Genomic DNA, 22293 nt, shown 5'->3' on the forward strand with positions numbered 1-22293 from the left:
TTAAGGAAAGAAAAGTTATTTTTTTTTCCTTTTTTTAATTTCTTGCTCAGTCAAACTATAAATGGGAGTAGTAATTATTTATGTTTATGTTTGATAGAAGAAGAATATAAGAACGAAAAATATTTATTGATTGACCAAAAGTGAGAATTGTTATTGTTTTTTTCCTTATTTGGTAGAAAAATATTATGGGAACTAATTGGAAATTACTAGTATTATATTCTTTCCAAGTATAGAAAATATTTTCTTCGGTGTAAAATAATTCACATAAAGTTATTTAATTATTACTATTTTTTGCCGAATTTGTACTTGATGCATTCTTAATTCAAATTTCATTGTATAAATTTAATGATATTATGTTAATCTGAAAAAAAGAAATTATAATTAGTCAAAAGTTGCTTTTTCAATTTTCGGAAATTAGTGAATTTCTTAATTTAGCCGGAAGGTCAAAGAAGTTAGTGACTTAATCCGTCCAAATTTTTAAAAATAATTATTTTGAACTAGAATGAGTATATTTCTTTTTCTGGCACATTTTTTGTTTGTTCTGATTTGCTTAGATATCAAGAATTTAATTTGACTGAATTTAAATTTAAATATAGTGTTATAAAAAAAAGAGATTTTAATTTTTTATTAAATTGAATGTGATATCTGTTTTGAGATTTTACTAATCTAAATTTGTGCCTAAAAATCTAATTTACGTAATGAAGTATTTTTTTTATTAAATACGCTCTAAAATAATTAAGAATAAAAAAATATTTATAGCTCGATTTCATAGGACTAAAATAGCATTAAATTTTTCTAACCCTATTGAGAAAAATGTGACAACAAAATTTATTGTTATTTGACACAATGCACAATCATTGACTGTTATAGATAGGGACGTCATAATTATTATTATTAAATTGTAACCAATTTTGTTTTTATATTTCTTTTGACTGAACAAAAATAATTATTTCCTTTTTAATTATTACATTTTTCCTCTAAAAATAAATTTATTATATGTGCGTTTTGAAATTTGAACATTTAATGCACGGATAAACAAGAAGCAAATTCTTTTATTTTTTTAGGAAAATATAATTTAATGGCATACACCTAAGAGATGACAATATCAAATCTGTATAAATTTAAAATTTAAAGATTTATGTATTTTTTTAATATAAATGTAGTAATAGCTCGATATTTCCTAGAAAGAAGAATCTAGGATGAGATAGATAAGCTTCCATTTCAATACTTTGACCGTCTTAAATTATTTATCGTTTTCTGTTCCACATTTTTTAGAAAATATTTTATTTATATCAAAGCATCTGTCATAATTTTTAAAATAGTTATCTCAAATTAGTTATAAGAATCTAGGAGGAGATTAGCTAGCAATTCAATTCCTTAAGCGTCTCAAATTATTTGTCGTTTTCTATTGCACGTTTTTTAAAAATATTTTATTCATATCAAATTATCTGTTGTGATTTTTAAAAATAGTTATCACAAATTAATTATTATTTTAAAAGTTTAAGATAATTTTTATTTATTTATTTTTTAAAAAGCGTGTAAAAGATAAAACGTTAAATAATTTGAGATGAACAAAGTATTATTTAAGAGTGAGTTTAACTATTGTGTCCTTATTCATGTTTTAAGATACAAGAATAATTACTATTAAAATAAAATGGGATTTGGAAAAGGACAAAGAACCCCCGTAAATGCAAAAGTACCAAATATAGGAATATTAATCACTTATGCATAACGTGAAATTTATTTGCAGCATCTGTCCATGATAAAATTTTACTGGTCTAAAATCTTGTAAATTGGTAAAAGTTTATGTGCACTCATATTACATTAAATAATTATAATTTTTACGTTGAAATTTGAGGTTAGAATTACATCTACTAATTAACTAAATTAAGTGATAATTGTGTATATAATTATAATTTATACGTATAATATTTTAATTAAATTGATGAAAATATCATATGTGAGTAAAAAATTTCCTAAGTGAAACTTCATTAAAGTTTCTAGATTTAATATAAATATCATTCTTATATACATGTTTAATAAGAATTAAATTGTTTAATAAGTCAAATAATGACTTTAATTTACAAAATTTTCCACGGTTCAACATCTATATATGAAAGTTGAAACCTCTATGAAAGATAAAGCAAGTAAAGTCACATCTTGAGAACTACTTAAGCAATTTCTTAAGTCAAGTTCTTGCGCTATATATCGATTATGATCTTCACTAATAAATCGAGTTCAATGTGTCCACGATGAAATCATGTCAATATGTATCTTGTCAATAAAAGGCCCAAATAATGACAATACATGTGTAGACATTAAAAAATTATGAGACTTTACGAGATGAATTCAATTTCAGTAAGGTTTTTTCAGATTATTCTATCTTAAATCTTAATTCATGTCTATATAAAGGTTAATATATTCTCTTGAAGAGGCATCTTGAAAAATTCATAAATTCATGATCAATTTTTCACAAAGATATCAAAATGTGGTCAAACTCTTCTTGATAACCAAATATGAGAAGGTACATATTATCCTAATTCGAGAAATATACCACTAACAACCCTTGAATCACATAATTAAAATCTTAAAGAGAAAAACAAAATAGAGAATAAACAAATTTGTACTCACAATTAATGAATAAAGTTATTATTTCTATTTATTTTGTGATTGCTGCATATTTTCTGTATTTGAAAATAGTGTATATTTAAAAATGAAACCGTTCAAAGTTATCATCCAATTGATAAAAATATTTTAATTCATAATTACGATTTAAAAACCACGTTCATATTTATCAAAAAGCGTGTTAAGGATCAATACTTTAATAGAAAAATCAATAATTTTGTTCATAGACAAAACACATATATACATATATTTTATAATATAGAATCAAACATATGAAATCTCAAATGCAATAGCTTGTCTGCGCACACAGTTTTATTCAATATCATAGTAAAACATATGTTAAAAAGAGACATACATGAAAAACGATCATTTCTTCAATAGAGATGTAACGATCCAAATATGCATCCTAGGTCGAATATCTATTCAAGCCTAATAACTAATATAAAATGTGTTCAAATTCTAACTCAAATCTATGGAGTGTTACCGAAATCTAGTTGTTCGGACAAACTATAATATAAGAATGAAAAAAAATAAAAAATATATAATGTTGTCAAGTATGCCCCTTGCGACTAATGAATATATCACATGCAAGTGTGCAACTCACAACGGGTACACAATATTTGTGCCTATGTATACCCAAACTCGTATTGGTCCAAAAATTTGGACATGTACAGAAGTTATATATTATAAAGGAGCAAAAATCAAAATATATTACAATTTATGAGGGACCAAAATATCTATTATTTTGATAAGTTATATTGAAGTTGATTGAATATGAATTGGTAAATTTATATTAGATTGAAGTGGCTTGATCGATTCGTTAGCTATTTAGGTAACAAATAATATTAAGAAAATGTGTAAAATATGGATAAATATTATTGGTCCGAGTGTTTACGATATTCTCGAAAGGAAAGAGGAATAATAATGGTCTTTATTTTAGTTATTTTTTAATTTTGTTTTCTGATTCAGTTGGTTGGTCCAATGGGGTTGTCTACATAGTAATTCCACTCAATTTAATGCCAATTTTCTTGCATTCTTTTCTGGTCTAATTTACTTTCCGTTTCACATTATATGTTGTATTTTTTTTACACGCTATTTTTTATGTTTAACAATAGTTATCCACTAATAATTTTATATACTTCTTAAGAAATTATAAATAAAAGGTAATTAGACTATGTCACTATTGAAATATAATAAATATAATATCTTGAAAAATGTAATAGAGAGATTACTATAATTAATGATATGGGAAAATTAGGAACTAAGTGTAAGATTAACCATTGATTTTGTAAAGTGGACAAGTATTGCTGGACATCCCAAAATAGTAGTATAGTTTGTATTAATTTGTAGGCCTTTTAGATATATATATATATATATATAATATTGTTATTTTATTTTTATTTATGTTTTTTAAAAAATATAGTTCTTCTTCATTAAATAAACAAATTATTTGTAGTCTTTAAAAAAAAATAGTTATCATTAAAAATAGGGATAAGGGTTTGAAAAATACCCTAACTTTGGTCAAATTTGTTGTTGCAATACTAAACTTTCATGACCTATTACCTCCCTAGACTATTTAATACCGTATTTTAAACATATATATTTGCCCACGTGGACATAATAAATAATGCAAAATTATNTAAGGGTTTGAAAAATACCTCAACTTTGGTTGAATTTGTTGTTGCGATACTAAACTTTCATGAAGACCTATTACCTCCCTAGACTATTTAATATCGTATTTTTTACCCCCTGAACTATTTAATAGTGTATTTTAAAGGTATATATGTGCCCACGTGGACACATTACTAGTTTGTACTAATTTGTAGGCCATATATATTATGAATATTATTGTTATTTTATTTTTATTTATGTTTTTAAAAAAATATAATTCTTCTTCATTAAATAAACAAAGTATTTGTAATCTTTAAAAAAAATAGTAATCATTAAAAATAGGGATAAAGGTTTGAAAAATACCCCAACTTTGGTCGAATTTGCTGTTGCGATACTAAACTTTCATGAGGACCTATTACCTCCCTAGACTATTTAATACCGTATTTTAAACATATATATTTGCCCACGTGGACATAAAAATAATGCAAAATTATAAATAGTAATGTGTCCACGTGGGTACATATATACCTTTAAAATACACTATTAAATAGTTCAGGGGGTAAAAAATACGGTATTAAATAGTCCAGGGAGTTAATAGGTCCTCGTGAAAGTTTAGTATCACAACAACAAATTCGACCAAAGTTAGGGTATTTTTCAGACCCTTATCCCTTAAAAATAAAATCAAAATATTGATTAATTTTATAATTTTTAAAATAAAAAATAATTTTAAAAAATTACCCTATATAATTTGAGATCGAAAAAGTATTTATTTAATATTTATTGTTGAAAAATGAGTCGGTAAAATGGACTTGTATTTCGTATGGGTAAGAAAGAGATGAGGGAAGAGGATACAAAAATGTGAATGAATTTTTGGTTGTCCTATTCCTATTGAACTCTGAAAAATATATATATAACTATGTATTATATTTATTGAGTTGACTTAAATATTTAAAAAATAAATTAAATTTAAATTTTCTAAATTTTTTAATTATAGAAAATGATCTTAAACACTAGTAATTGGGTTATGAATATAATTTTATACATACTTATTGTTATTCTTTGAAAAAATACAAAGTTTATATTGTTCCTATGTACCAAATATTTATCTCTGCTCTTATAAATATTTCGTACATAGAAACAAAAAATGAATTTAGTAGAATTGGTTGATCCCTCCGGATTTAATTATAAGTCTCCAATTTATTTATTTTTAAATAAAATTATATTTTATAAAATTAATCTAACTATTAATATGACATGCTAGGTAGATTTAGTGTTTATTAGGATTAACTTATTTTTAGATGTTTTTGACTTTTAAGTAGTTTTTTTTTTATAGTTTTGGAGGTGTTTGGAAAGGTTATAAAGTGCTTTTAAGCACTTACTTTTACGCGAAAAAAGTTTTAAAATAAATCAAAATTAGAATACCATCTAGTCATAACTTTTAACTTTTGACTTATAAGTTATTTTTTATAAGTCTATCTAAACAGACCCTTAATATAGTTGTTCTTAATAGATTTCTAGTCTAATGTTTAATATTCATATTAAAATTTGATCAAATTCGAATCACATATTATAGGACTCGTTTTTTAAGATAAAATTCCTAACAAGATATTTTTCATTTCCATAACTCAAATCAAAATCTCTAATTAAAAATAAAATAAAACAAATGCTAGTTCGTAATTAGAGCAGTAAATAAAACTCTTTTTTGTTCCAGTAACATAAGTAAACTCTCTTATAATTATTGTCATCTCCTCTGTGACCATATAATATTTGTCTACAAATATTTGACTTGTACTTATATATTATGCTATCATGAAGTTTCCTATGAACACCGCCAAGGAAAATAATTCATGTGTACAACTCAATTCATGGTGGAAATGGAAAAGAATAGCTGAATTCGGAGTTATTTGAATTGTATGACATTGTTGGGCTATTGTATTTCGAAGAGGACAAGTCAAAGAGTATTATTATTGAATCGGTGTAGATTATGTTGCAGTCGCTTGAATAGAGCGAGATATCGGGCGCCTCAACCTAAATATTTGTTTATTCGTTTTTGTCATTTTTTTTTCAACTGTGATTTATTATATTTGTGGTATATAATGTATAATTTAATATTTTATAGTTTTATCCATATTATAAAGTAAATTAAAAATAGAAAACGAATCGAGGTTATTTAAATGCTTTACTGCCGTAAACCTAGTTATCATATAAATTTTTTTATAAAGTTCGAAATTTAGATGATGAATTTTTTTAAAAAAAAACAAATTAAAATAATGGGGAAAAAACATTAAAATCAAATTATTTATAGCGCGTGAAATTCATAAATTATTTATGAAATTGACGGATCACAAACTAGAAATTTAATGTTTATCTGGGTCCCCCAAAGAATTATTGATAATAGGCATTTTAATGAATTTCTTAAAATAGGTTATTTGAAAAGGTGGCAACATTTTATTCAACATGAAATTTGAGCCACTAAAAGAGTAAAGTCTTCTTTCATTATTGATTTATTTCTGTTCTCTTATATATATATATATATCCTAGTTTTGCCCCCACATAAAGAAAGTTACTAATCGAATAACTGTTATGCTATCAAATCAAATTATATTTTCTTTTATAAGTATTATTTAGTTTTTCTAGATCGTGAATTTATTCGAATTTTTCTATCTTTACAAGATAAAAATAAAATTTACATATTCCATACTTTCTCATATCTCATATGTTAGACTACTGAATATATTATCATTGTTATATTATCTTAGCTTTTGTGTAAGAGTTCGTTCGAACAAAAGAGATTGTCAAGTTAAAATGAAGGAAAGGATCAAAAGTGGGTTGTATTATTTGAAAATTGAACAATCTTACCTTTCGTTAGCCTTTTGGTCTAACATTATCGTGATTATAAGGGGAGGGGGGGGGGGGGGGGGGGGGNGGGGGGGATATTGATTTTGCTTTTGACACATCACACATAATGAAGATTCAACTCGAAGGTAATTGTAAAACATAATAAAAAGCGCAGGTAATTTTGGACCTTTTCTTTCGAAGATTTTGAATGCATAAAATTCACATATTTCATGTTGATATTCTGCGAATGACAAAAATAAATACAAGATGATTTGCTAATGATAAGGGGCATGAACAAGTGCAAACATTAACATATAAAACATGTAGTATTACAATTACGGTAGGATAAAAAATATTCTTCTACCCTCGATTAAATATTTCGAATTTGAATTCGAAGAATGAAAAAACAAAGAGGTTCATTCAAATGCAATGTTGAAATTAACAAGTCCTACGGTAGAGGAAATCTTTGAAGTGGATTTTAGTCCTATTTCTTAGTATCAATAGCGGTGGAGTTAAAAAATTTTATTGATAAAAGTTTAAAATATGAAGAAAAAAATATACAAACTAATCAAAGGGAGTTCAATATCTATTGTATATATATATATATATATATATTATAATTTTAATAATAAATAAATAATGTAATTTTCTATCAAAAGGGGTCCGGATGAATCGCTAGCCCCAAACTGGCTCCGCCCCTGCTTATCAATGGAGAGAAACCTATTAATGTTATTCACAAGGACTCAAAATAGTATTTTTCTTGTTTGGATTTAACTCATATTTATTTATCAAGAAATAAAATATGTTTTACATTATCAATATCTTTTAATCGATTATAACATATTATTTACTTCTTTTTTCTGAAGGTTGTCATGTTATGATTACCAAAAATAATTACCTATTATAGGTCTATCAAAAAAAATAAGATGATATTATCGATATCGGATTATTGGATTATCAATTCGGAAAAATGTTGTATTATTTAACTATTGGTCTGGGATTCAATTTGTCCAAAAATCTTAACAATTTAATCAATAACCCCATAAATTTTATTAAAATTATTTTTTTTACCCTTGAATATAGAAATTCTCTTTAGGGCTTTAGAAAATTGGTCTTACCCATTAAGGATCGATAATTAAAATTGCTAATTCAATAATCGACATTTTCACTTATTCAGTTACTATTAGTTTAGCTTATATATAGATTGATAATCAAAATATTAATATGCCAAATTAATACTTTTTACGTTTCAATTTATGTGGCATAATTTAACTTGTCACAAATAATATAACTGTGTTGATTTGATAAAGTAAATAAATAATAAAATATATATTTTGATATAAAGACCAAGTAAAATAAATCCGCGAGATAAATATATTCCAAACTTTCATGAAAGTACATGTGTTTGAAAAATTCACATGTTTGAATATTTGATTATTTGATATTAAAATATATGAGTTTAAATTTTTATTCATTTTTTGAAAAAATATTATTACTACAAGTTTAATAACTTTTAAGCATTTCAATATTTTTATAAAGGCTACTCTAAACAAAGATAATTTTGTTTCATCATGTGATAAGCAAAGATTTAAACTTTATGTATACTACATTTTAGAATATCAATATCGATCATGTATTAGTTATTGAGTTCTTAATTTAATTTATATATATTCAATAGATTTCTTAATACAAATATATAATTTAAAATTTAGGGGTGTACATAGCCGGATTGGTTCTGATTTTTCAAATATCAAACCAAATCATATGTGTCGGATTTTTGAATCTATAAACCAAACCAAACCAATTAAACTCGAGTTTTTTCGGATTTTTTCAGGTTTTTCTGATTTTCGGGTTTTTCCGGTAAAGTATTCATACAAACATATAATTTACTTGTACTTCAAATATTTCTTTAGCCCTATCAAAATACAACTGTCTAAGGTGTTTCTTAAGAAAATAACACAAAATATGATATGCGTAATGACACTAAAATAATCAACAAAAAAATAATAAAAATGAAATCACGTAAAATAAATATTGCAAATTAACAAGTCATAATGAAAATGATCATAATTTAAAAGTACTAAATCATGCTAACATAAGTTTAATAAGTATTAGTTACATGACTAAATATTAAAGGAAATTAAAATTAGATTATGTATTTGAATTGTCTAAACCAATGTAAAATCAAAGAACAAATATTCAATATTATTGTCATTCTTAGTGTTGAATTGATTTTCTTTTTGCATTAGCATTAATTTGATTTTGATTTAAGCTTTATTATAATTATCAACATATGTGAACAATAATCTTTATTGAACTATTTAGAATTCTAAGTTTCAAACTTGAAATAATATATTAAAAGATAAAAACTATGAAAAAGTATAAGAAATATTTAAAAATTATATCAAAGTGAATAATTTTATGTGTAAAATAAAATTTTAAAATTATGTATATAATGTCGGGTTGGTTTGGTCTCGGGTTGATTTTTTTTAGTTAAAACCAATCCAACTCAAATATAATCGGGTTTTTTTTCCAATACCAAACCAACTACTAATCGAGTTTTTTTTTCTCAATTTGACTCAATTTACGATTTTGTTTAATTTTCGGTTCGATTTTATACCCCTAATTTTAATATGTAACACCAAAACCTTTTTGTACATCAAGAATAATTTAAATATGTAACGACAAAACCTTCTTGTACATCAAGAATTATGCTTTCTTTAATTGGAAGTCATCAAGAGCAACTGTTAATTATTTTCCATTATTTTTCCCTTTTCAATCTTTTGTCTTTTTGGGTGGGTGGTAGAGGCGAATACAAAGTTTTAATGACGTATGGATTCTAAATTTTATAATAACTTACTTGTGTTAATAACTGGATTCTAAATTTAATATTTGTATATATTTAATAAACTTCTTTACACTAATGCATTGTCTAAAGAAACATTCTTAAGTTTAGTTGAACTCGTATCTATACTTCTAGCTCCCTCAGTTGCTGCTTAATATAACACTATTATTAGTATAATAGTTAGCACAAAGTTTTTTTTTTTTCCCACCCGGCGTACGATACAATTCAAATTCGGATCAAAAAGTCTCAAATTGAGATAAAGCGCTTCCTAACAAAGGTGACTCCGTACCTAAGAAGACTCAAACCTAAAACCTCTTGATTAAGGATAAAAGAGTACTTATCACTCTACCACAATCCTGATCGGTAATTAGCACAAAAGTTAGTGCTCCTCAACAACCTTATGTACTATTATGTGTAACCTGTCTCATTCTAATCTTACATTTTAAAGTGAAACATTTTTGTTGTTTGATGAAATGACACTTCCCCACTAAATTTAGTAAATTGATGTGCTTGGTGGTGACTGGTGAGTGGTGCCTGGCTTTTAAAAAACCCACTAATTATATTATTTGCTTAATCAACAAGGGTTGACTTGAGTGTCCTTTAGGTAACATGAATAAAGAGGATGATATAAAGGAAATTAAAGGTATTTAATTTCTTTTCTTTTAAATTTAATCAAGTAAATCAAATACTCAATTTTTTTGGTCGAAAGAGGATATAAACTTTAGATAAAGTGCCCTATATATAAATCATAAAATTTCGGAAAAAAATGTTTAACTGATCAACCTTTGTAAATTGTGGATCAGGTGTTTTACTACGAATAAGGTTTGCAATGCTAATGCATCCATTGTTCCTTCACGATAATGGGAACAAATTTCGCGTGTATATATATATATATACTAGTGAACTTCTCCATGCTTCGCGCGGTTATAAAGAGTGATAAAATTTTGATACTTTTATTAAATATAATATTGATGTAAGAGAAAAACATTTGATATACATATATACTAGTGAACTTCTCCACGCTTCGCGCGGTTATAAAGAGTGATAAAATTTTGATAATTTTATTAAATATAATATATTGATGTAAGAGAAAAACGTTTGATGAGTACTTAGTAGACTTCTAATAAAGTTATTAAATTTTTTACTATATTGAACAAAAAATTGCAATAGGAAATTCACATAAGATGCAAAATAAAGATAAATCATATCAATAAAAATGCAACATCATTCTTAATTCCTTACTCATTAAAAATAGAAGGAAAAATATGAAATCAATACACATATCTTTCGAGTTCTTATGAACGTCCACTCCCACTAGCCGATCACCATTTTTCATCTTATTCTTCAAATCACATTAAAATATAAATATAATAAGCACCGGAAATATAACAACCTAAAAACCTAATGTGATCTTCTATAAAATCTTGCAATGATTTTATTTACAGGGCTACTATATGAAATACCAAATAATATGATGAATATGACTATTAATTATTTTATAGGTCATAATAATAAAAAGTTGTGTGGAGTAATTAATGCAAATAGAGATAAATTAATTTTTACATTTAACATATTCTAAAAATGTTTTTTTTTTTAAATTTCTTTGCAATGCACATTTATTATAATTAGCAGTTAAATATTTTTTAAATTTTTTTAATATAGCACATAAATAAAAAAAGAAATCTAAAAAATATAGAATTGCATTTCTTGACCAAAGAAAAATATCGCCCTCACTTTTTCTCTTCCTAACTGTTTTGTGGTGATATAACTATTTAGCACAAGTCAATAAGTTACTAAAGATTTTAAAAGAAACATGTATATATATAAATAATTTACAATCCTTCTAAAAATTAAATATCCACTTAATATATTTTAGCAAGAGGAATATGACATGTTAATTAAGTAAAAAGTTTAAAATTTATCAAATTAAGACTATCCGTCAATAAAAAAATTCAAATCTTAACACAATTTTAAATTTAAAGATCCTTATACTTGTTAAGTTTAAAATTATTAAGTACAAATTTAGTCAAGACTTCTTGTTAATTTGTTGATAAATTCATTTTAACTATTCTATTATAATGGTAACAAAATAAGCTTATCCGTGCTTAAAATTATTTGAACATATAGTTATTAGTTAACACATTTTCATTTGGAAGTAAGTTTTAAACATATAATTAACACTTTTTGCATTTTTAAATAAATTTTGAACCCACGAGTAAAACATAATAGTTCGAATTCAACAATCAATATCTTTTGAACAATATAATTAAAAATAATAATATTATTTTCCAAAAAATTAAACCAAACCTCTAATATGTATGAATAATGAAACTAATAAATCAATCAATTATAATATATTGAGATAATTTTTCATTTGACATCTCTTTATTATCCAACAATTTTTTATTATATTTTTGGGTGTTAGATGAAAATAGAGAAAATACTCAAATGACAAGCTGCTTCTGAAAGAACCTATTCCATGTCTTCTCCTCCATACATGTCTCGACAATCACCAACATCACACCATGCCATGATAACTTATAGAAACAATTACAATTTCTCATAAAATAATATTAAATATTATCTAATAATGTAACAACAATAACATATTTAATGTAATTTCACAAGTAAAATATGAAGAAAAAAAAATAGAGAGACAAAAAAGATGTGTCCTGAAACCCTTAGCTTGATAAAGCCTGTCAAATTCATTGAAAAAAAAGAGAGGAAACATATGAACAATGCATTTGTATTTAATTTAATATAAATATCCATATTATGAACCCCTTTACAACAACCAAACAATTTCATAAAAATGTAAATCTCAATTTGCTGGAACAATTATTTGACAGTATGAAAGATGCCTCAATGTTTATTGTTATATACAATATAATCATCATATTTTTGTTGATTATATAGTTTAATGAAATGAAAAAAAATAAAATTCATAATAGTATAAACATAAAAATAGTAAGGAAGTTAAAATTACCTTATGTCTCTCCAAAAGTATTATTTTCTAATAGCAATATTGAAAAACTAGAAAAGAAAATTGTGAAAAAAATCATGGTTGGATTTGAATTGGAGCTCCTTTTGCTACCGTATTTAAAAGAATATAATAATGACTTTTAATTAATCTTAATAAATAACATTAATGCAAAATATGAAAGGATAATCAGCTTATACACAAATATAATAAAGAGATGAATTTAATAAAATTGAAGATGGAAATATAAGAAAATGATATAAATGACTATAATAACAAAAAAGTTTATTCTCTTATTTTATTGAAAGAACGTGAAAGAAAGAAAAGAAAGATAAGGGTTTAAAAAAATAGATAAAGAAATATAGAGGGTTTAAGAAAAAAGTAAAAAAATAGATAAGAAATATAGAGGGTTTAAAAAATAGATAAAAAATATATATTGCAATTAATTTTTTATTTTCCTTAAATGGTGATTCTCTTTATATACTCACAATATTTTTAATCATTATGTATTTATGTTAATAATAAAAGTTGCAAATGATTTCATTGTTTCATCCCATAAATACGTAATTATTCTAAATGAAATATATAATTTTTAATATTATAGAGAATGCCAAAAGTTTCAGATTAGGATATTAGAATATTTTTTTTCCGAAAATGGGATTTTTCTACTGTTTCCAACTATACAATTAATAGTTAGAATATTAAATGTGATTATAGAATGTTGAATTAATCTTTATCTTTCCTTAATTATAGTAAAATTGTAATTAAACGTTTATTGTAACCTTTCTCTTTCCTTAATTATAATAAAATTGTAATTAAACCTTTATTGTCCATAAATGGTAATTTTCTTTCTATTCTTGCAATGCAATTAATGCTTAATTTATTGAATGTAATATTAAATCATATTATATTTAGTGTGATGAAAGATTAAAAAAATTAAAAAAATAGATAAATAGGAATCATAGCTTCTAAGAGGTGCCACATCAACGGTTTCTCATTCAGATTTATATATAGATATATAGATATAGATTCTTTTTTCGAGATATTTTAAACATATCAAAAGAGCGCGTAAACAACTCACCTTCCACTTGTCCCACACATGTTTAAAAAAATCACCAATTTTATGTTCAAACCCTACCAACACTTTCTTGAGAATCTTACCAACACTTTGTTCTTCTTTTCCCGTTTCCTTCTTTGTCATTTGTTGAGTTTACCCTTTCTCTTTTTTCTCCATTTGTTGCTACAACTTTTCAAGATTTAGATGCACACTATTATGCACCTTAAAAGTACTTTATTGTCCTAGAAAAGTGAAAGAATGACATTGGCCACTAAGCCAACCCCAAACAGGGCTTTATTAGTCTTTTTGCTCTCTATAGCATTCCACTTTTATCGAGGATTAGGGTAAAAGCTTAGTAGGTAGTCAAGACTTGTCTAGTTTCCTTATCAGTATTGTTGTTGTTACTCTTCTACAATCTTTTTCTTCGATTTTAGTATAACATGTTTCATTTGCTTGAGTGATCATATTATTTGTTGTTGCTAATATTGTTTTCTTCTTCATTGTTTTCAGCTTGACTTCTTCACTATCGTATTTTCTTTACTTGCTTGATTTTTTATATGGTTACTTAAGCCAAGGTTGTATAAAAAATAGCCTCTTTACCCTTATAAGATGGGGATAAAGCTACGTACACACCAACCTCTCCAGACCGCACTTGTAGAATTACACTGGACATTAGAGAGAAATCGATTAAGTTCCTTCGAAGACATCCGATAAAATTGGAACGCTACAACAACAATATATCCAAGAACAATGCTTTTCATTTGACAAGTATTTTGATGTAAAATGTGTATCACATATATTGGCAAAACTCAAAAGGTAAGAGAACCTATTTTTCTCATTACAAAGAAGGAAAAAACTCAACTTATTACAGCTAAAACATCTGCAAACTTGAGTGGAAAAACAACACTAAGGTCTAAAACTAGCAGATGAAGCAAGACGAATAAGTTAACGTGTGAGTATCATCGTGGTGATCGCTGACAACCTCCTGGGAGAAGGAATCGGAATTTATCTGCGTTTTCAATGACATGCGTTGGAAGATGAACCGCGGATGCTGATCGAGGTATTGATCCCATTTTCTTGATCAAATCTTGAAAAGAATACTCCTCAGGTAACATGTCATAAAGATCAGCTCCCTCACATATTAGCTTCTGAATCCTAGAATACTTTAGGAAGTTTGTACGTCGAACTCTGTCTGCGTGACTGTAACCAGTCATTTTGAATACGAAATCTTGCAGATTCCGGAAGCAAAAGCTGCAATGCCACCCTGCATCAGAAAGTATAACATCTGTTTGGCGGGAATGTCTATATTTCGTCCACCTGTTGTAAATGTGAACACTGGCGCGCCAGCTACTATAGTCCACAGGGAACTCGAAAGAGTACATGTAATGTCTAAGTTCAAGATGCATCACGGGAGGCATACCGTCACACCACTGAAGAAGTTTAATAGTGTGGTGGCTTGGGATTTCATCGGTATCTGACATAATGAGAAGGTCATCTTCAAAGATACCAGCAGCATGAAGTAACCTGTTCATTGCAATGCGTTGTTGTCCTTCTAGTTTAAACGGATCTTCATGTAACTCAGGGGATGCAATCCGGCCAGGAAATACACCATGTACAATCTTATCCTCAGCAAATGCAAATCGTTCCCGATGATCAGAGAAGTACAATGGCTTTGGAAGTCCAGTAAAAGTAGTGTTGGCTTCCAAGATGACAAATTTCGTAACATAGGGATAGAGCTCACGCCACCTTACTTCAAGCAAGTCTAGCTCATTGCTGAATATGATCCCATCAAATACACGACGTGGTTCAGGACGTAGAGTCCATCCATGTAGGCGACAAAGATTATCCATAGAAACATTTTCAGCATAATAATGTGGCAAATGCTCAAATGGAGGTGGAGGTTTGTCCCAAAGTGGACGGAAGAAATAGGAGATCTTATGGAAATGGAGGTAAATGCCAAAGAGCAAAATCGGTACTAGTATCAAGAGCACGATAAAAATCACTTTTCCATGAGATCGTCTGGAGATAAGGCGAGAATGTCTTGGGGCCATCCGAGACCACGGCATAAGTTTGCCTAACATCTTCGCATGGTTCAAAGTTATATAGTCTGCACATTTTCAGATGAGTTAGGAAAAACCCGAATCGTTGTATATTTCAATTTGAACTAGGAATTCTGTGTCCAACTCTAAGTAGCCATTAAGTACATATGCATCTGATCATATATGTATTATCTATTCCAACAAATAATACAAGAGAAGGTGCGAGATCTAAATACAATATCTCTCCATGGCACCAACACTAAGTACGCTATGGTTCGTAGCTTTAGCAAGTCTATTGATAGAGATTAATCACTTTTTTCCAGGTTCAAAAGACAAATTGTCCTCGCATGCTATGCTAGATAGAACGCACGCTCACTCGCCAAGATTGCTAAAATGCCCGGCTAGACATCTATTAACATAGAAAAGTACTATGCCTGCAAATCTATTGAAACAAAAACTAGATCTCCAGATGAATGTATATTGCTCACAGATTCACATGCATTGAGTTCTATAAAACAAAAAAACGTAGATGATACATTGAAGTCTTACTAGAGGAGATACTTAAGAGAGTTTCTATTGAGCTTTATCGAAAAGACAATCATCTCTAAAAGTATAGTTTGTTTTAATCTGATAGTTCGTGCTAGGAAACATGGGTACAATTCGTCGAAAAATTACACTATATCTATAAGGTCAAAATTATTTGTGTGTATATAGAAGATGCTGAATCCTTTTAGTTTCTTTGTGTGTTTACATCTTTATATTTTCCTTTAGTAAAAATTCTGGCTCCGCCACTGTTGGGAAACAAACCTCTCAAATCCCTCCCATCTCTATTTTTACTTCGTCCACAAAGTGCAAAAGGAAGGAAGAAATATACTGCATAGTACCCAAGACCAAAATCTTTGACATAGCATATACTAAATCATTCTTCAAGACATGAGACTTGTGGAAACAACTTGTAATCGACGAAAATACAATCAACCAGGGGAGAAAACAGTATCTCAACAAGAATATATTCACGCAATACTTATGTCTCCCTGTTACCAGTGGTGGAGCCAGGATTTTCACCAAGAGGTTCAAAATATGAAAAGCAAACACACGAAGAAGCAAAAGAGGGTTCAACATTTACTATAAAATAATTTTAACTAGGTATAAACAGTGTAATTTTCTGTTGATCCTCATCTGGCTCCGCCCCTTTACCATTACTAATTTCAGCAGGAACATGAAGAAGTAAACGGTATTGGAACGCTACTCACTACTCCAGTAGTCAGCTTACGTTTATCTTTCAACAGTTCGTGTTTACTTAGGATAGTTTATTAGTGTTCAATAATTCTTCTTAGTTGTTGCAACTCTATTAATCACTTACAATAATAATATTCAATAGAGGTTTATATGGAGAGCTCAATTTTCCATGCTTATGTATGACTGCAACAAGTGGCGAACCAGAATTTTCACGAAGGGGATTCAAAATAGAAAGAAGTAAACATATGAAGAAGTCAAGGGTTCAATATCTTCTATATATACATCAAAAAATACTATTGAACATGTAGATATAGTGTAATTTTTCTACTACCTTTGACTACAACTCCTTTAGACATCTATACGAGACCACTCTGCCCCTTAGTTACACTATCACCCTTAATACAAACATATCTCCCAATCTTGCCTTTCTACCTTGGTTCCGTTAGGATCAACTCATTCAAAACACTCAATTCTCCAACTTATTCCCACTAAGCATGTAGCATGAAGTTGTCCAGGACTTGGACCTAAATTTTTTCGACATATCACACATTCAAGACAAAATAAGCAAGTATATTTTTTTAATGGAGTTTTGCATCTTACCACAAGTACCAAAGTTTAAGCTTGGAGGAGCCAATGTGAGAATCAGGACAAAATTTAGCAATAAGTGAGCTTCTAAGATCCATCTTCAAGCCTCTCTGATCGACTCCTTCTATAGCAACGTTTGCCTCATACGAGGCCTGCAAAAGCTTTCTAATAGGAAGCTATTAAGGAACTAGGATCTTTGTCCAACTTTTGACATACAAGTCCATGCAAATAATTCCATCCAAATGCTTCCCCTGCAATGAGTGACAAAGCAAAACAATATTCTGAATCAATTTCTTTAACCAAATTGGTTTGATAAAAAAAAAAAACATCCTCTTTTAACACTAACAAACTGATTACAAGATGAGGCGAAAAGACAGAACATTCTAACATGAAACATGGTCATAAGGATGTTTCTGCTAGATTCTACTCTACATCCTCAACAACAACATATTCAGTGTAATTACACATGTAGATAGGTTGTTTCTTATAGATACTCAGCTCAGAAATCGATAAACCTACTTTACATCCTGAATGTCGTAAAAGAAGATCATGAATATTGAAAATACATTAATTTTTCAGAAATCAATACAAAGCAGGATAAACCACATGTGTTTCAACAACATATTAGGTGTAATTCCATAGGTAACATCTAAGGAAGGGTGGTATGTACACCGATCTTACCACTCCCTCGTGGAGATAGAGAGTCTATTTCTGAAAGACCCTCGGCTGAATTATACCATTTGTGTTTAATAAGAAGAGAACTATTCATGAATATGTAGCCATTTATTTCCCCAGAAAAAAAGTCAATAGACAGCAGAATATACTACTAGGTTGTCTTTAATAAGTGCAAATATGATTCTATATTTTGACAAAATTATTCACATCATTAAATTCCATTCACCTCTCTGACTTAATATTTCCATAACAAGAAAAGGGTAACAAACAAATCTTCCCAAAAAGTTACAATTTTGTAAACTAAAATCCATTCAACACAAACAAATAATAAATGAAACCAAACAAAACCCCAACACAAACAAATTACACATCTCAGATTTCAAGATTCAAAAAATGGACAAAACAACAAACAAAGAAGCTAAATATGAACAAGAAATGATTTTTTTATTTAAAAAAAAAAACCCACCTTTAATTTGAGCTGGAGAGACTGAAATAACCAGATTTCAAAACCAAGTTATAGAATAAATTGTCAATATGAATATCCCTATATATGTCAATGGCTACCATATAAATTTTTACAAAAAATATGAGATGGGTATTTAATATTATGCAAAAATATTTGTATATTTTGCAAATTATGAAGAAAAATGAAGAAGCTTTAAGGGCATTAATGGCATGTGACAAACAGAGGAGAAGAGAAAGAAGGACACAGGCTTTGAAAATGGCAGAAAAGAGTGGGGATTCTGTACATGAATTACCATGATAAGGTCTATACTCTACACCAATCAAAATGGCTTAAAGTTTTTTTATACTAGTATATACTATATAGTATAATACCTATATTTTGTTGCTAGATTTCCAATTATAATACAAATGATTAGTGGATCTTAAAGTATGAAAATGACATTTAATTAATGTTGATTGGTTTGCTTGTTTTGTGGTTGTTAGAGTTCAAAGAAAAGATCACTAAAAAAAAGCTCAAGAATATGGGTGGGGTTGTGAATTTATATTAACTACTCGTTCGATTCATTTTATCTTATTCACTTTAATTTTACATGTCTCTTGAAAAACGATTAATATGAGTATATAACTACAATATTTATATGGATTAATATCTAAGTATATACTCCCTCCATCCACAATTATTTGTCAGGATAAGATCATGCATATCCCTCAAGAATAATTTAATACAAGGTGTAATTTGACTAATATAACTCTACAATAACAAAAATACCAAAAGTTCACATAATTTTTCAATTGAACTACACTATCATTAAGGGCAGAATTGAAAAAAAGTGACTAATTATTTCTTGATTGTTTAAATTGACAATTAATCTTGGACATCTATTTTTAGTATAGCTGCCAAACAATTGTGGACGGAGGGAGTAATTAATATGAACAAGTAAAATAAGAATTATTTAAACAAATGACACGTGTCAATGTATCATTGGAAATTCTAGTTTATTACCTGGGCTTGCTCGTACTGAATCCTACCCTTTCTTCATCCTCAGCACGTGCAGTAGTTCGGTGCTCCACATGGTTCGTCTTTCAGACATATGGATATTAATGTGAAAGGACAATTTTGCCCCTCAATAACATAGAATAGTCAGTAAGTCAGTACATACTGGAATATCTTGTTTTCTAGTGGGTTTTAAATTTTAATATTAATATTATTTGAGAGTTGAATGTTTCCACCAATAAGCTGTTGCCACGTCACCTACATGAAAAGTAACTAATAATGAGATAATTTGTTTAAGTCAACTTGGTGTAAAAAAATAAAAATAAAAGATTAAAGTTAACATCAATTTTGAATCTTATAATCTATGCCCTTTAACTCGTCATCGTCGGATCATTAAGGTCGACTTTTGCTTCTACTTATCGGATGGGCTTGCAGTTATGCTCTTTTTTTTTTACTTTCGAGCGTTAAATTTTCCTGATACAAATTGTTTATCTGAGATTATCTTTTAACCTGTAAATCTTAATACAAGGTTAAATCGCTTGACTAAATTTTTGCGCGCATTTATTATCTTTTGAAAACCTTATGCTCCATAGAAATTGTCTACCCTGACACTGTCCCTTAGCATGTAGGTCTTGATACAAGATTAAAAGTCTAATCTTTTCAGAGTGATATCTCATCGATGGCTCGGCCCACCTAAATATATGAATATCCCAAATTTTCACCTTTTTTTTTTCTTTTTCCTAATTCCTCAATTACTTTGATCAATTAATTTGTAAATTTCACTGATTTATCTTATTTCTTAACTCTTTCATTATTCAATTATGTGGGTGTTATATTAAACTTGTATTGATATTCTTTTTTAAGGCAATATAACTTTTAAAGTAATTAAAACGCAATATATTTCTCAATTATAAGGAGCAAACACACTTATTTTAATTAATTAAAATTAAAATTTATCGATAACTATAATTATTATCCCAAAAGATAAAGTTCACTTCATAATTTGGTTGACTAGTTAATTAAATATGATTAATTGGGATCAAGCATAATATTGAGGGTTTTGTGCACGTCTTCTTCCCAAAAGAGTCGGTTGATTAATTTAGTATATTTTGACCAACAATTAGCAGCCACTTTTTATTTAGTTATTCTATGATTTCCCATCCAAAAATCTTGTTAATATTTTCTATTTTCTCCTAATAGGGTGGAGCTAAAAGGTCGACTTTACTAACTCAGTCAATCTTAATAGTTTCGATTCAATTTTTATATTTGTACAAATTCTTATTTTTTAAATATGTATAAAATTAAATTTAAAATCTCATAATTAATACTTGATAATCATATTCTAAAATTTAGAAATCATAAAATTTAAATTTGTCCTGGTTTCCAAGGTTATTGGGCATAACTTTCTTCTTGTTAGAAGTAAAATGTAAAGGCCCATTGGGCTGAAGAAAATGGGCTTGGAGTGATTGATAGCCAGCCCATCAGTATGAGGATCTAATTGTAATCACCTTTTTATGGTTTCACTACCTTAAAAAGGGTTGTTTAGTATGCGGTTTAAATTTTTGTTTAACTCGTTTTTTTATGTGTATTTGTTCGTTTGTCACTCCTAGTAAATATCATTATTTAACATATAATCTTCAAATATGTTCCTCAAATATATACTTAGAAAAGAATGTAAGAAATTTTATCATTATACCTTTTTAGTTTATACTTTTTTTTCCAAAGATTTCGAGTATGGTATGTTTTGTGAACTCTGCAAGATATGCTAAGTGCTTAAATTTTCATAAATAGACTTGATTTGTGTTGAAAAATCTCACATCAATAGACAAAATAATTGATGATCTTTTTTATATGATTTAGACAATCCTCTATTTTAGAAATATCATTAAATTAAGGGGAACTTTCACATATAGCCACTCAAAAATAGTCTAATTACTCTCCATAGCTATAGTTTGATAATTACAATTCGTAGCTACATGTTATATGGAGGAGAGAGGCGAGCGAGACTGGGAGAGAGAGGAGAGAGGCGAGAGAGAGGGGGCAAAAATTGGAGAAAGGTGAATTGTATATGTATATAGGTTAGATAATTGTATATTATACATATATATTTGTATATATGGCAAGCGAGATTGGGAGAGGGAGGAGAGAGGCGAGTGAGATTGGGAGAGGGAGGAGAGAGGCGAGAAAGAGAGGGCAGAGAGTGGGAGAGAGGTGAATTGTATATGTATATAGGTTAGATAATTGTATATTATACATATGTATTTGTATATTCTGACGAATTATACATATACAAACATGATTAATTATACAAACTCGAAGTTAGCCCGCGTAATTAATGTA

The 22293-nt window shown here is 27.9% G+C and overlaps 1 protein-coding gene across 1 annotated transcript; it reads right to left on the reverse strand.

The window, feature by feature from the left end:
• Nucleotides 1-14696: 14696 nt before the first annotated feature.
• LOC125876970 (uncharacterized) lies at nt 14697-19188 on the reverse strand. The gene is made up of 3 exons (XM_049558263.1): nt 18961-19188; nt 17835-18070; nt 14697-16063 (listed from the first exon to the last, which is right to left on the reverse strand). Exon 3 carries the CDS (start codon nt 16035-16037, stop codon nt 14916-14918), a length of 1122 nt encoding a protein of 373 aa, XP_049414220.1. The 5' UTR covers nt 16038-16063; nt 17835-18070; nt 18961-19188; the 3' UTR covers nt 14697-14915.
• Between the last annotated feature and the right edge of the window lie 3105 nt (nt 19189-22293).

This window comes from Solanum stenotomum, chromosome 9, assembly GCF_019186545.1.
Source record: "Solanum stenotomum isolate F172 chromosome 9, ASM1918654v1, whole genome shotgun sequence".
NCBI classification, from domain to species: domain Eukaryota; kingdom Viridiplantae; phylum Streptophyta; class Magnoliopsida; order Solanales; family Solanaceae; genus Solanum; species Solanum stenotomum.

Coding starts and splice junctions, on each gene's coding strand:
- LOC125876970 (XM_049558263.1), bottom strand. CDS start 16,037: ATGTTAGGCAAACTTATGCCGTGGTCTCGGATGGCCCCAAGACATTCT.